Source organism: Ursus arctos, unplaced genomic scaffold (assembly GCF_023065955.2).
Source record: "Ursus arctos isolate Adak ecotype North America unplaced genomic scaffold, UrsArc2.0 scaffold_4, whole genome shotgun sequence".
NCBI lineage: Eukaryota > Metazoa > Chordata > Mammalia > Carnivora > Ursidae > Ursus > Ursus arctos.
Genome location: NW_026623056.1, coordinates 36,317,036 through 36,334,498, shown reverse-complemented (window position 1 = coordinate 36,334,498; position 17,463 = coordinate 36,317,036). Strand labels below are relative to the sequence as shown.

The following is a 17,463-nucleotide window of genomic DNA, read 5'->3' as shown; positions in this document are numbered from 1 at the left end:
ATGGGGCTCTCCACTCAGCGGAGAGACTGCTTCTCCCTCTGCCCCTCCTCCCACTTGTTCCTTCAATCTCCCTCTCTCTCAAATAAATAAATAAAATCTTTTTAAAAAAGGAAATCAGAAGGAGGAGGAGGAGATGCTTTGGAAGGAGTGGTTAATTTTGACTTGAGCACAATAAACATGGAGTGGCTGGTAGACAGAAAAAAAATGCTTATGAAATATTTCTGGACTAGGATTCTCTACTCCAACCCCCCTGCCTGGCAACAAGGGCTTAGAATAAAACCGTTCAGATGTTACATTAAAGATGAGGTCACCAATGGACAGAATTCGAAAAGGAAAGAGAAGCACTGACAGTTCTGATGAAACATACAGAAATAAGATCATACAACTAAAAAATTTCAAGTTGACATAGTCTGAGAGACAGAACACTAAGGGCATTATTTCAGGACATAAGAAGAAAGGGATTGCAAGAAAAAAGAGAATTATTAGCAGTGTATCTAATAGAATTTTTTTTAAAGAGCATAAATAGAAAAAATTCTAAAAAGATTAGAACTTTAAGAAGAGAGGAACAGTGGAAGTTTGTAAACTTAGAATAAGGAAGACTAGTAAAAAATGTTTTAGGCAATTGAGTTGAAAATCCACCAGTGATGAATGGAGATTTCTAGAAAGCATGAGGACTCAGCTGAGATTAGCATGAATTTGTAGGGTACTCAATAAAATGCTATGATCTCCCATTTCCTAGCAACTTATAGATAAGATGGAGATAAAGAATATGGAGTTACCCATGGCTAGGGACAGAAGACGTCAAAACAAGATAAAATCAAATAGACTTCAATTTAGGGTGCCAGGAAGGAGACCACCAAAATGTCAGACTGTGGGCTCCAGTTGGGCAGACAGGCAAATGAATGCAGTGTCAAAGCAGCATCCAAAAAAATCTAGGGAGAAGGTTTTTATTTTTTTGTATTGTTTTGTTTTGTTTTGAAATCAGGATGAGACTTAGAAATTTATACAAAAACTTGTTTATTCTACAGTTGTACTTGATTTGAGGAGACTGACAAGGTCTTTTCACATGAAATCTCTGTTTTTGTTCCTCTTCTCCAAGACATCGCCACGTGTGTGTGTTTAACATTATCTTTATAATATCTCTCTTAGAAAGAGTGCATCTTTGCAAGACATGAGAAATTTAGGCCTTATCATTTTTAGAATAGATAATTTTATGAGTTTGCTTCTACTCTGGAAAAAAGAAAAAACTAGAAAAACACTCAGGCAAGGGAATGATGGAAGGATGGACAAAATAACAATAATAACAACAAAATGGAGGTAGAAGGCACCAAGGAGAAATTGTGCTCTCTGAAAATTTTTCTAAAAATCTGCCCTTTCAATAATCATAATTATTATTTTAACAATTTTAAGCTATTCTCCAAAGATGATACACATGCACACACACACACACACACACACACACACACACAAACACACACACATATTTGGAAACTAAATAACATAAAAATTTACCTATGAAGACAACACTCAAAAAACTACTGTAAAAACAACTTTGGTGTATTTCATTCTTTCTTTTTTTCCAATAGATGTATGAGTGCATACGGTATGTGTATTTATTATAGTTTACAAAATCCAGGTTATGGGTTATATGTTTTTGTAACCTACCATTTCACTTAACCATATATAGCAAACATTTATCACGAAATAAAATGTTTTGTAAAGCATGATAGTCAATGGCTGCTTAGTTGTGTGACATGGAGTTTTTAGTTGGAAGAAAGAGAAAACATCTCTGGCTGTCCTGTGCAGAGGGGGAACACACTGCAACTCACAGTATCACTGGGAAGCCTGCAAAATCAGAAGAGAGCCAAAAAATCATGAGGGGAGCATGACGGCTGGTAAATCTGAACATGCAATGCCTTAGCTTTCACCATTACCAAGATGGTGCTTGATCCAGGCCTTAGCGAAACCTCAGTGATAGAGGTATTGCCATATATAAATTCACTTCCACAGTGCCACCAATTACCCACATAGACTCTTTTGGTCTCAAGTTTCTTGTGTCAATAATATCTATTAATAATTCCAAGTCTTTGGCAGGTACAACTTTCAAGGACTGGATCTCATGTCCGAGCCATAGTTTAAGGGCGTTTGGATTTTATTTCTGCTTTTACACTGGGGGGTTATGTCTACATCCCAATACGGAAAGGATAAAAGTTCTAAACACAGGGGAGAGGTCTGAGTGCTGGCAGCTACTCTCATGTCCATTCTAGTGGTATTTCTGCTTAGGAAATGACCTTCACTTAACCTCCTCATTCTTTATTCTGAATATTTAGGGTGTTTTCATACTTTTCTTTAAAAGTAACTTGGTGATGACCACTTTGTACAAAAATCTGTTTGCATTTCAAAGGATTTTCATGGAAGTGGAATTACTGGGTCAAATGATACAAATACGTTTTAAAACTTTGATAGACATCCCCACAATACCCTAGCAAAGTTTCCACTAATTTACACTCTCAACAGGGAGATATAAAAGTGTCAATTCTCGTACTGACTTGCCAATTCAGGCTAACCACATTTTGTTAACCCTTTCCCAGTATTATTGGTCTAAAAAATAATTTATTGCTGTTTTACTTTGCATTTCCTTATAAGTGAGGTTCTCACAGTTTTCATGTTTGCTATATCCACGGGTCCTTTGGAAACTGGTGATTTTATGCCCTTAGACAAATTCTAGTCATATTTTCTGTACTGATATTTTTTCTCTCTTTATTGACCTGTTGAAATGTATTCATATACCAACAACATTAAAGCTTTATTTTTTTTACATATTTTGTTTTTAAATCACTTTATCACTTCCCTTAATTTTATGAATTTATATATACATAGTCAAATTTATTCATTTTTTTCTCTGTGCTTTTTTGCACTTGCTTTTATATTAAGAAAGCCTTCCTCACTCTATTAAGATACATATTTATTGATGGTTCTCCCAGCCTTTTCCTTTATTTTCTACTTTTAAGTCTTTAAAAATGTGATATTAATTTTCATGAGTGGTTTTTCAGTAAAAATACAATTCTATTTTTTCTTAATTAGTTATTTAAAACCATCTGTTGAATAATCATAACTTCTCCATGATTTTAAATAAATCTAGATCATGTGTGTTCTAATTATACGTGGTAGTGTTTTACACGTTTCATTTATATCCATAGACTTGGTCATTCTTAAACCAAAAATACAGTGTTTTGATAATTTTATCTTTACAAAATATGTTAGCATCTACCAGTACAAGAGTTTTCCTGTCCCAATAAATTAATTTAAAAAATTATTGCCTCATTGCCCACCTATTTGTAATTATTTTTATAAATTCAGTATAATTTCAATAAAAAAATCCCTCAAAGTTAATTTTCAGATACATAAAAATATTCTGTATTTACCTTGGGGAAAACGTCTGCCTTACATTATTTGTGTGTCCATTCAAGAATTAAGTATTTCCCTTCCATTAAAAAATAAACGGACATACAAAACACCCTTTTCTTTTATTTCCCAGGTAGTGCTATTGATTTATGTATTTAAGTTCTCTACATTGTTTATTTAATTTATTCTTAAATGTTTTTATATTGTTGAAGCTTCATGAATGGCCATTTTATAGTATAATTTATGTGTTTCTTATAAACAAATGTAAAAATTATTAATTTTATATACTTCTTCAGATAATTAGACAACTTATCAAATGGTTATTGGTGCTAATGTTTTTTGCCATTAATTTATGAGGTTTTTATTTTAGTTAGTAATTATTTTACCTAAGAATATTAAGTTTCTCTCCTCCTTTCTTACAATTACATTTTTTAAATTTATTTTCTTCTCCCATTGCATTGACTACAACCTCGGAATTATGTTAAGTAATGATTGTTGATGGGGCACCTGGGTGCCTCAGTTCGTTGAGCATCGGGCTCTTGATTTCAGCTCATGTCCTGATCTCAGTTTCCTGAGACTAAGCCCTGCACTGGGCTCCCTGCTCAGTGGGGAGTCTGCTTCTCGCCCTCCCTCTGCCCTTCCCTTCGCTCACATGCTCTCTTTCTCTAAAACAAATAAATGAATCTTTAAAAAAAGTAATGACTGTTGGTATCCCTGCCTTATTCCTGAATTAATTACTGTTGAGGCTACTTATCTTTTTCATGTTAAAAAAGATACCTACTGTAGACTAAGTTCACTAAATTTGTGAGTAGTTATATTTCTTTATAATAGATTATGCTTGAAAAAAATCCTGCTTGATTATGCTACATTTAGTATTTAATACAATTTTGGATTTTATTCACTAGTATTTAACCCTGACACCTACCTTAAGCATTATTGAGCCTGTTTACTTTTGTTTTGAAATAATTTCAAATTTAAGAAAAATTGCACAAATAATGCAAAGAACCTCCACATATTCTTCACACAGAGACTCTATTCAAGTTTTGTCACTTGTCCCAATAATGTCTGTCTAGCAAAATGGTCTAATGTAGGTTCACATATTATACCCAGACGTACCACATCTCTGGCCTCCTTCAGTCTGGGGAAGTTCCGCTGTCTCTCCTAACTTATATAACCTTGACACTTACAAGATTACAGGCCAATTCTTCTATAGAATGCCCTTCATTTCGGTGTGCCCAACATCTTCTTATGATTAGACTCAGGTTTTGATAGAAATATCACAGAAGTGATGCCGTATTTTGATCACTGTATTTTATCATTGGGCACATGATGCCAATTTGTCCCATTACTGGTAGTATTAACTCTGAATGAAATCAACTAGATTTTTGTACTTTTTTTCTTTTTTCTTTTTTTTCCCCCTTAATAAATAGTACTTAATAGTTTGTGGGGAGCTACTCTGAGATTATGTAAAAAACTCAGCCCTTATTTCACTTTTTGTGCTACTTTTAGAATCCACTGATGTTTCTTGCCTGAACTGATTATTTCTGCAACGGTGACAAATAATAATTTTCAAATTCCATCATTCCTTCTGCATTTATTAGTTGACATTCCACTGTAAGAAAGAGCTTTATATTCTCTGTATTGAACAACTACTATCTAGTTTATATCAGCTTTATAATATGCTGCTGTCATTTATTTTAATAACCAAATTGTCCCAGAATTGGCAGGTAGAAGTCCCTTTTAAGCTGGCTTCTCTATACTTTTGGTATGCCAAGTTTTTCTTTGAAGTCTTCCTTGCTTAATGACACAAAAGATGTTCCAAGTTTATATTGTCCCTTCCTTGTCCCAGTCCTGGAATCATCTATTTCTCTAAGTAACTTTTGTTCCTTTTACTAGAAAGGGATATTTTATTTTCAAAAAAATTGTTTTTACTTGATATAGTTGAAACACAATATTTCATTAGTTTCAGGTGTACAACATAGTGAATCAAGATCTCTATACTTTATTATATGCTCACCACAAGTGTAGCTACCAACTGTCACCATAAAACACTATTATAATATTATTGGGTATATTCCCCAAGCTGTGCCTTATATTCTTGTGACTTACTCATTCCATGACTGGAAACCTATCTCCCACTCCACCTTACCTATTTTGCAAACCCCCATCCCTCTGGAAACCATCAGTTTGTTTTCTGCATTTGTAGGTTTGACTCTGTTTCTTGTTTGTTTATTCATTTGTTTTGTTGTTTAGCTTCCACATATGAGTGAAATCATATGGTATTTGTCTTAGTCTGGCTTATTTCATTTCATATAATACCCTCTAGGTCCATCCATGTTGTCACAAATGGCAAGATCTCATCCTTTTTTATGGCTGGATAATACTATATATATTATATATATATAAATATGAATATAAATACCTATATTCATATATATATTTCTTATCCATTTGCCTTTGATGGCTGCTTAGGCTGCTTCCATATTTTAGCCATTATAAATAATGCTGTAATAAACATAAGGTTGCATGTATCTTCTCAAATTAGTGTTTTCATTTTCTTTGGGTAAATACCCAGTAGTAGAATTATTGGGTCATATGGTATTTCTATTTTAAATTTTTGGAGGAAACTTTATACTGTTTTCCACAGTGGCTGTGCCCATTTCCAATGTACTGTTCTAATAGTACATGAGGGACCCTTTTTTCCATATCATCACCAACATTCGTTATTTCTTGTCTTTTTGATAATAGCCATTCTGACAGATGTAAAGTCATATCTCATCATGGTTTTGATTTGCATTTCCCTGATGATGGGTGATGTTGAACATCTTTTCATGTGTCTGTTGGTCATCTTCTTTAGAATAAATGTCTATTCAGTTTCCCTGTCCATTTTAAATGATAATTCGTTTTTTGGGTATTGTGTTGTATATGTTGTTCAGATATTTTGGATATCATTTGCAAATATCTTCTCTCATTCAGTAGGCTACCTTTTTGATTTGTTGATGGTTTCCTTTGCTGTGTAAAAGCTTTTTGTTTTAATGTAGTCTCAATGGTTTATTTTTGCTTTTGTTTCCCTTGCCTTAGGAGACATATCTAGAAAAATGTTGCTATGGTTGACGTCAAAGAAATTACTGACTGTGTTAAGAGTGATATTCTAAAATCAACATCTGGATGCTAGCTATGCTCACTGCTACTGAGGTGTAAGTGCTCAAAGGCCCTCTCAGTGGGCAAAGCTAGAAAACATACACATGTGTGTATATCATTCTATTATCTATCTATCTATCTATCTATCTATCTATCTATCTATCTATCATCTATCATCTATCTATCTAATCATCTATCTTCTGTTAAAACTCATGAATAAACACTAGTAATTCCAATTTTGATCCAACACCATTTGGTTATTTTAGCTCTCCCCTTTCCATATTTATACTTCTCTTCCCCAACAATGGAAAACTGGTTATCATTAACCTCTATGTATTTATTAACTTTCTCAATTTTCCTGAATGTAGCTAAGGTCATAATCCTCCATGACGCCTCCTTGTTCAGATGTCCATCTTTTGTGAGCCCTGGGCCCTGTAGTGTTTGCATTCCACTTGGGCAGGCCCTGGCACAGGTTGGGCTGCTTTTCCACTACACTTGAGTTTGCCTATTAGCATTTTGATTGAGAATAAGGAAAGGAGCCTCACTGTGTTTCGTATACTTCATCACTCAAACAGACCTAAGACCTGACAAATTTTAAAGACAACCCAAATCATCTCATTGCCCAAAAATAAATGTTACCTATTTAGAGCAAACTGAAAACAATGAAAGTACTTGTATATTAAAAATACAAATAAATATATATGCCATCTTTCTTGACTTAAATATATGACTTCAAAAAGTTGCCTTTAATATCTTTAAGAGTACACAGGTTTCTTTTGGTGGGTTGTTTATTTGGTTTTGGTAATGTATAGAAAACATAAATACTACAGATGATGACAACTGAAGGTAGTTTACAGTATTATTTAAAAATATTAGAAAGCGTAGCTCTCCTTATCTTGATAGGTAAAATGTCTGTGTAAAAACTAGCCCACCTGTCAGTTGTCACAAATGATATTATATAAACATAAGGGAAACAATCTGTAGTGCAGACTGGATATGGCTAAACCATCCAGCATATGCAGTTCCAAAATGGATCAAATCCTACTGCCAAATTCTTCCTGATCACCATCAAAATTCTGACCATAACATATTAAAATTGGTGTAATGGTATAATGATTCAAGATTTGAATATGGCTGATCATTAATTGGTCTCTGTCTTCGGGTAAATTTCTTCTTTTCATGGAGTCCAAATTTTTACACTGAACCAACTTTCGGTTCTAAAATACCTTTGTCTCTAGTCCCTTATTTTTTGTCATCTTCAATAAAGACAAATGTAAGTTAGAACAGAAAGTATGTGGACATAAATAGTTGATTTCTTTTGATAACTAAAATGTGCACTGCAGATACATATAGAAAACTTGGAGATAGTAATTAATTTTGAGGGGATGAGCTTGATTTATATAAAATTTGAAGTCCTTCCATCAGGTGGAATATCAACTTAAAACTGCAAATATAACAGAGGCTCTGAAAACTGAGAAGTTATTCTTTTGTAAGAGACATTTACCTTTGTAAGGGAAATCTCCATTTGTGAGGGTGTCTCCCTTGCTGTACCAGGAAGAGGGTGTTGATTCTAAATCTCTAGAAACTCTTATCAGTGGACAAGGCAATGACTTAGCTCTGCACAACCTTAACTCTCGTTTACTGTGCTTTTCCTGGTAGGCTCCCACAACTGACTCCCCACCTCCAACACCTTTTGTCTTTAGCTGAAGATCGCATTTCAGGTGATAGCATTGGCCATTTTGGGGAGTTCCTCAGTATTCCTGGGTCTCTCACATGTATACAGAAGGTGTACACGTTATTAAAGTTTTGTTTTTCTCCTGCTAATTTGTTTCATGTCAATATGATTCTTAGATGAATCTCAAGAAGAACTTTGAAGGATACATAAAAATTTTTCCTCCCCAACAAAATAATCTTAAATATTTTAGTCCCCAAAAGTCACTTCTTCCCATTACACTAGCTGCCTGATTGCTGATGTTAATAGTGATATCCTTAAAGTCAGAACCTGGCTTTATAATAGCCAATTAAGAGACTGTTATCTGAAAAATTAAGCTGAAGAGTAGGAAAATTAGTAGATTTCAGCACATAAACTCCAAATGAGAATTCCAATTAATCATTGGGATTCTCAATAATCAACAGAATTAACCCTAGATCAAATCCAACTATAAAAGATTTAAAATTCTTTATTTTATTAGATTGTGTTAAAAATGTGAAGAGCTCCAGGCTAAGTTCAATTAGAATGCACTGGCAAATATTTTATATGAAATTTGGTAGGCAATGTTAAGTTACTGAAAAAATAATCAATGCAACATGATGCTGATTAAAGAAGGGAAAGAAGAAAGATGGAAGGGAAAGGGGAATAAAGGAAGTATAGTAGTCCCCTTCTTTATCTGCAGGAGGTACGTTTCAAGACCCCCCAGTGGACGCCTGAAACCATGGATAGTGCTAAACCTTACAGATGTTGTGTTTTTTCCTATATATACATACACACTTTTGCTAAAGTTTAATATATAAATTAGGCAGAGTAAGAGATGAAAAACAGTAATAATAAAAAAAAGAACAATTATAACAATATATTACAATAAAACTATGTGAATATGGTCTCCCTCTCTCAAAGTATCCTATTGTATTGTACTCACTCTTTTCTTGTGATAATATGAGATGATAAAATGCTTATGTGATGAGATGAAGTGAGGTGAATGACATAGGTATTGTGATGTTATACTTCTACTGACCTTCTGACTATTTGTCAGAAGGAGGATCATGTTTCCAAACCACAGTTGACGTGTGTAACTAAAACTGTGGAAACAAAATGGTTTAAAGGGGGAATACAGTAATGAAAGAAGGAAAGAAAAGACAGATTAGGAGAGATAAAAGAGATACCTGCTTAGAGTTCTGGGTGATACATTCAGGTCAGAATTAGGAATGTTTAATAGGATTTAAAATGCTTCTAAGAATTCTAGAAACAATAAGTTCCAGACTAGTATTCATGAAAAAATTACATTTGTGTTTCTTAACAGTTGAGTTTTCAATTATTAAATTAAAAGGGAATCTACAGAATTATAATTGTAAGTCAATATGGCTATTCTAAAATTAATGAGATATAGGAAATTTGGCTTTTTAGGTGTATAGAGTTGAAAAAAAAGGCCAAATATGATCTTACAAGGAGTCCCATTTTCATATTTTTTCCATAATTACATTGGCTCAATTAAGGTAATTTTGCAATAAATATTGTTACATGTAATAGATTCTCAGAATCCATGCACATGATTTGTATCACGGTGGTAAAAAAAAATGTCTGGGATTCTCTTTAATATTATAGTGAAATTTAAATATTCATTTAGAAATACATTTCAAAAATAAAAAATGTTCTCTAAAAAATCTCCAGTGTTATTATATGCAGATTAGGCCATTTCTACAACAATGGTAACCAAATTAGAATCGCATAAAAAGAGCAGAAGACTCAATATGGAAATGACCATTCTAGTACGGGTCCTGGGCACAAGAATAATGTAATAAAAATTTGAAAATATGATAAATGTTGCAAGGGATGGTGAATAAGATATTTATTTATTCACAAAGATTTTATCTATTTATTTATCTGAGAGAGAGAGTGCAAGTAGGGGCGTTGAGAGGCAGAGAGGGAGGGAGAGAATCTAAAGCAGACTTCACACTCAGTGTGGAGCCTGATGCAGGGCTAGATCTCATGACCCTGAGATCATGACCTGAGCTGAAACCAAGAATCCATTGCTTAATTGACTGAGCCAGTCAGGTGCTCCTTCATAAGATATTTAAAAATAAGATTCACTTTCTAAAAATCCTGTCATGTTGGGGTGTCCTTCATATTCATATACACATGGAGATTCTGTTTTGTTTTTTTTTTTAAGATTTTATTTATTTATTTGACAGAGAGAGACAGCCAGCAAGAGAGGGAACACAAGCAGGGGGAGTGGGAGAGGAAGAAGCAGGCTCATAGCGGAGGAGCCTGATGTGGGGCTTGATCCTGTAACGCCGGGATCACACCGAGCCAAAGGCAGACGCTTTAACCGATGTGCCACCCAGGTGCCCCTACACATGGAGATTCTTAATGCTATCGTTAAAAAAAAAAAAAATCTCATTTTTGAGGCCACTAGTCCCAGCACTCAAGAACATCTGTTTTCAATAAGACATGTGTTTATTTTTTTTTTTTAATTTTTCTATTATAAGGCTCTAGTACCTGCTCCACAGAGCTTTAGATACAATTTGATGCTGTGTCATACAAGAAGATGAACAGGCAGGTAGCAGCTAATTCCTCGCACTAGTTGTTTAGATCCCTGGAACAGTAGTTCTTGGTTTTTCACATGTATCTGAATCGCCTGCAGAACACAGTGTATTTGCAAATTTTGGCTGTATTCCCAGGGATTTTGGTTCAATTGTTCTGGAATGGTTCTCAGGAATCTACATTTTGACAAGTATTATAAACCAAAACGTTGACTTTGTTGCAGGTTATGCAAGAATCCCATAAAGGATCCATTTGTGGCATGATCAGAAAAAACAGATCACAGGAGGGTAACCTCTGGAGAAGACATGGACATCATTAATAGGAAGGATGTCAAAGTACTCTGTTTATTAAAGTGAAGGATGGATGATGTTTTCTTAATCTTTTGTCTCACCATCTGTAAAGAAGGTGGTGTGGGAACCAAAATATCTGGCTTGAGAAAAGAGTCCCACCATTCATTAAGTATCTCAAATGCATGTTTTTATTTGAATAGCTTTGGCTTCCACAGATGCAACATTTACTACCACTAATCACAAGTCAACCCAGAGATCATTATTGATTTGTGTATTTGCTGATGCAAAACTTTCACTTGTGTACCTCATAAGGAAGGTGTGTAGAGATGTCATTTAGCTAAGGATTGAATTTAGTGAACCATGTAGCATATTTATTTCAACACAGGATATTTTATGGATAATGACCCTCATGAACTGATAGAAACCTAGAAAAGAAAATGTTGGAGATGTTAAACTGTCACTGATATGGTGGGAATACATATAAAAAGAAAGGAGGCTTCTGGGGAAAATGAAACACGAAAAACATGAGGGGATACAAATACTTATAAATTTATACAGGTGAGATTTTTGAAGCCTGGAGCAATTTTGTCTCAACTGTTTTGTTTTTTTTTTCCTCCCGGCTTTGATACCTGAAAATGGACAGTCTGGGAAGAGAGGAGATTTTCTTTCCACAGAACTAGGCTAGGCAAGCAATCTCAGAGGGCCTAAGATGTTACTGTGAAATTTAAGGTATTTGTCAATCTACCTGTTCCCTGTCTCATGTCCAGTGAGATTAGTTTTAGGAGTATTTGGGGGTGCAACACTATCTGAAATTAATGCAATTATGCAGGAATATTTCTCCCGATGTTCCTAAGGTATACAATTCTTTTAGGGCAGTGTTTCTCCAAGTGCGGTCTTTGTATTGGTAGCGTCACTGTCACCTTCGAATGTGTTAGAAATGCATATTCTCAGCCCCTGTCTCCAGAACAACTTCATCAGAAAGTCTGCGAAGTTCCCAGCAATCTAAAACTTAACAAACCCTTTAAGTGTTGTTGTGAAGCATGCTGCATTTTCTCCTTAATATTCACTTGTGTACCTTAATAAAGATAACTAAGAACTTTAAAGTGGTGCTGGTCTAAGAAGCCTGTCAGAATCCTAAGGAAGTAAAGTTAAAGACTGAATGCTAAGGAAAAGGACAACTGAAGAAAATGCACAGGAAAGATCTAAAATGAAAGCTGAAAGAGTCCACCACAACGGTAACAGGCAGTAAGCGGAAGCAGCTGTTAGACTCTGGGCAAGAGCCCAGAAAAGTAAGCCCTCCCCATATTTCTGACAGATACAGGAGCAGCAGCAGCAGCAGCATGGTTCTTGTCATTGCCATCAGATCACCATCATCATCACCACCGTCATCATCACCACCATCACCACCATCATCACCACCACCATCACCACCATCATCATCATCACCATCATCACCACCACCGTCACCACCATCATCGTCATCACCATCATCACCACCACCATCACCACCATCATCATCACCATTACTATCATCTTTCTAGGTGAGAACACATGATATCCAGACACTGGACTAGGGGCTTCTATGGATCATCTAATTTAATCCCTACAATAAATTTGGAGGATTTAAAATTTAAGTTTTATCTCTGTTTTATATATGACAAAACTGAGCCTTAGAGAAATTAAGCAGTTTACCACCCAATTTATTTAAGTAGCAAGAAAGAAAACTGAAATTTGAAGCAGGCGGTGTGACTTCAAGGCCCACCTTCTCAACTGCTATTCTTTTGTGATATTTCATAACATCTCGGAGCTAAAGGTGGACTCACCATTAGGCAAGAAAAAAAGAGTACCATATTTATTTAATGACTAGTTAAACTAGATGAGCAGAAATCATGGAGGGTGAGGAAGGCAGAATTTGAAAAATTCAAAAGACTCATACTTTGAGCAAGGTGCTGTGGGGTTGGAAGGAAGAAGAACGGCAGCCATTCCTAGAGAGAGAATCTTTGATATGGTGAAAACACAGGGTTAAAGCTCGAGTAGGAAGCAGTATGAACAAAACAGGATGATGGGATGGAATCACTGATATAGTCATAAGGTTTAATGTCCTAAGGGGAAGGGGATCTGCCATCTGGTGCTAGAAATAAAATGTCAACATCCATATAATTATTTAAAAAAATCCCCCTTCATGACTTAGGCTCAAGGAGGAGAAGATCCTTTCTTCATCTCTCTTATAAGTATAGGCTTTGTTGCTCATTTTTCTTCCATAGCAATGTGATTTAAAAAATATAAAATAAAACAGTAGTATCTTGAGCCACACTGATATGGGTTTGAAAGCCTGTCCTAAGCTAATAGGCAGCCTTAGGCAGGCTCCTTATTATCTCTGAACTTTAAGCTTTTGCATATTTATATTAAGTTATTAATACCTACTAAATAACAATAATATTATTAGAATCCAATGCGAAAATGAACTATAGGCATTCAGAAAGGATTGCCCCAAGATTTGTACCTTTGGCATGCAGATTATTTAGAGCTAAAAATAATCAAAGCTCAATGACTCAGGAAGAAATATTGACCTTCCCCCTAACTGTTAGAAGAATTTAGATAGAGGACCTGCTCCAGCAAGAGAGCTATCACCATAACTATCTACATTATTATATGAACTAGGGGTGGTAGACATGAGGACCCCTGCAAGCACTGTTTGATCAAAGTCCTCTGTATATCGCCTTGTTTCTGGATGGCTCAGCCACATCTGCTTACCAAACATTTACTCTTCTTCATTTTCCTATGAATTGCTTTCCTTTTCCTTTGAAGTCCCAGACCAGTGGTTCAGGATGATATATAAACCTCATTCTGCCTGTCTTTGGAATCTTGTGTCTATGTGGATCCCCATACATATGAAATTAAATTTGATTTTCTCCTATTAATCTATTTCATGTCAATTTAATTCTCAGACCTTAAAGGCTTCCCAACAGAATGAACAGTACCTGGCACTTAGTAGGTTCTTCTCCATCACTTAATATTGATTTATTAAACTTAATATGAAGTTATTAAATTTAACTTCATGGTAGTTAAATTTAAGTTAATTTCACTTCTGCCAACACAGTATGAAGGTATATGCAAGTATGATCTAACTTACTTCTAGCTCTAACCCTCTCAGGATTAGTACATTTAGTTCATAACTAAAATGTACACAGATAAATAAGAAGAAAAAAAAAAAGGAAGGGATTGGGGCATTTGGTGCTAAGAGCTGACTTAAATATGAATATGGTAGTTTTTAAAGTTATAACAATAAATTTCCCTTCCAGTAGAAAATGCTTCAGATTTGATTCTTGGTCTGCTTGGCTCCAAACTACTCACCCCTTGAACTCTCCATGTAACCCTGAGCATGTAACCTAAATTCAATGAACTTCTGTCTCCTCATCTAGAAACCAAGGAATATAATATACTCAAATTGCCGAATTTTATTTAATATAGTACAATACACATTTTCTAGTTGTGGTCTCTAGTAGCTTTCCAGTGACATTAAAGCCTGTAAAGGTATCAAAATTGTGTAGGAACCTCATAATATAATATGGAGCTGGTCATTAGATAAAATCTTTTCTAAAGGGCTTTAAGAAAACTAGTTACCTCCCCTCCATCTGCCATTGCAGGGGTAGAAAGCCTCCTTCTGTTTTGAGGAAGGGGTGTGTGTGTGTGTGTGTGTGTGTGTGTGTGTAAGTAAGAGAGAGAGAAAATATATGTCCTACTTGTGTTTTTGAGGGAGCTGGCAAATTAACCCATTTACATATTTACACATCTCTGGTTATGTTTACACATTCAAATGGACTGCCTGAGATCCAAGCCCTGAAGTATCATGTTACGGAGCTCCAGGACTCTGTACTCAACTACAGGGAAAACATTCTATGCCTGGACTGTGATAGGAACTTCGCAAGTCAGTAGACATGCCTTTAACAAGCAATAAAATGACGCTGTCAGCCATTGCAAATGGACCAAGATAGAGGTCACATGACTAAACCACCTCTGGACCAGGCAGTCTCTGATGTATTTTACTCCAGTTTCAATCTATTAATCACAGGAATTGGGAGAGCAATAATTTAAATGCTGCAATAATCAATTCCGTAACACATTAATAGAAGCTACAGTCAAACTTTCCCACACCACTGACTGCATTGGAATCCTGACAGGAGCCCTAGGGCCATGCCTAATTTGCATTAAATTTACATAAAATTGTAAATCAAGAATACATGAACACAGCCCTAATATTTGTTAGTGCTTAGATCTTTCCTGATAGATGGATTGAAACTGCTGGTGGTTTGACTTCGCTTGCAATAAAATTGTGCAGCTGATCAGCTTTGTTTTCATTCTGCAATTATGGGGAAAGGGACCCATGAGAGCTATAGTTTGGGGGCATGTGTATGCCACTTAGGGGTTTCATCCTATAAAACCAGGACTCAGATGTGCCCTTGGAAACCCCAATCTAGAAGTAGATTGTCCCCATTGACTTTGCAGATCCTGGTCACTGGACTTGCTCACAAATAACTTAGTGTTAAATGGAGATACAATTTCCAAAGAAAGCTGGCCAGCCGAGAGGATGTCAAGGCCTCCGGAAATTTTTATCTTTCCAAATAACATTTACTATCATAAAAACAGATAATTAGTAACATTCTTTATGCTGAAGATAAAAATCAAGTCTTCAGCAAAGCATCCAGTACCTAATAGCTGATAAAGTGCACCTCACATGGTTCTAAGCATTCTGTGTTCTTGTTATGCTGTTCCAGCTTATTTCAATAGATACAGCCTTTGCTACGTGCTTTTATATTTAGGGCTAGGAGAGAATATTCTTATCAAGGGTACTGGCTCACAGTGGCACTTTTTATTTTCTCCTTAGTCCTCTTATTTTAAGTCTGTCCTTTCCGAGAGAAAATAGACACTGAACTGCAATAATGCACTTGAAAGATTTGTTTTCAGAAAGGTTTCTTTGCAAATGTTTTATACATCACGTTTCTTTTCTGCTTCTCACCTCTCCCTTACCACCCACCTATCCCACCTTTCCTTACCTTGCACGATCAAGTAAACTTGGGAGGTCTTGGGTTCATGCTGTGTCTGAACCGAGCAAGTATAGGAACCCTCATCATAGACATCCACCTTCTGGATTCGGAGGCTGTATTCCAGAGAATGGCGTTTCTCCAGCTCCACCCGAGGGTCCAGAGACCACTTGTCATGCCCAGCAAAAATGATGCCAGAACGGTTCAACCAGGCCACCTTCGAGTTCTTGTCTTCTACAACACACCTGGCAGAGCAGAATGACAACATTAGAACCTCAGCCCCACCTGCTTCTGCACTCATTCTCCACATCACTGGCCTCAACGAGACCAATCAAGAACAATAATTATATGCAGGATGAATAACTGTTATGCCATTTTTTTTTAAAGATTTTATTTATTTATTCGACAGGATAGAGACAGCCAGCGAGAGAGGGAACACAAGCAGGGGGAGTGGGAGAGGAAGAAGCAGGCTCATAGCAGAGGAACCTGATGTGGGGCTCGATCCCAGAACGCCGGGATCACGCCCTGAGCCGAAGGCAGACGCTTAACCGCTGTGCCACCCAGTCGCCCCTGTCATGCCATTTTTTAAAGTCCTAAGTATTGTCACTATTTCTCCCAAGACTAATTACCATCCAATAGATGGATGTCATTGTATTAGACTCAATTTGGCAATAAACAATCGGTATGAAAAATGCAAGCAAATAAAATTAAATAGCTATTGGCTTCCCAATGGATTATCTTCTTCCTGTCTAGGAAAAGGTCATTCACACAGAACTCCATCTGTTTAAGTACCTGAGAATTTGACAAGTGATAATGTGGCACATTTACTGAGGTTTGAATTGTATTAATTCTTTCATAAGTCTTTCCTAAAGTCCTATGTGATGGTAGATACAATTTATGCCCCACCGCTGTAAGAATTAAGACTAGATTTCAGAGTTTGCTTCAGGTTCTTGTAAGTTTGGAACGCCCTCTCCCAGGAGTGAGAAGTGTAAGATCCGAAGGTAAGTAGGTAGGTGGTGTGTCAAGGAAATCAAAGCTAACATCATCTTGCCTAAGTCTGGTTCCAGCTGCTGAGGGCAGCAGGTTGTCTGCTGGCAAGATGGCTTATAACCAGCATTTCTGGTGCATCAGAATGAGTTAAATATTTTATGGGAGATGAAGTAACCAATATCATAGTTCCTATTCCAAGAAAAATGAAGAAAACATGTTTATTTGAATGACTACTTATTTTAAAAACCTCAAAGGATGTCTTTCTGAAACTTGAAAGAAAGAGGCAAAGAACACAGATTAATGGGGAAGAGGTCAATGCTTTGTGGTGAATGCAGTT

The 17,463-nt window shown here is 35.9% G+C and overlaps 1 protein-coding gene across 3 annotated transcripts in view; it reads right to left on the bottom strand.

Annotated features, from left to right (window-relative positions):
* The window catches only part of LSAMP (limbic system associated membrane protein), a 629,681-nt gene that overhangs the window by 283,639 nt on the left and 328,579 nt on the right, over window positions 1–17,463 (bottom strand). For all 3 annotated transcript variants that reach the window (XM_026493778.4, XM_026493751.4, XM_044382283.3), the window contains exon 2: window positions 16,149–16,381. In XM_026493778.4, the coding sequence (XP_026349563.1) occupies window positions 16,149–16,381 (233 nt within the window). The remainder of the gene's footprint in view (window positions 1–16,148; window positions 16,382–17,463) is intronic.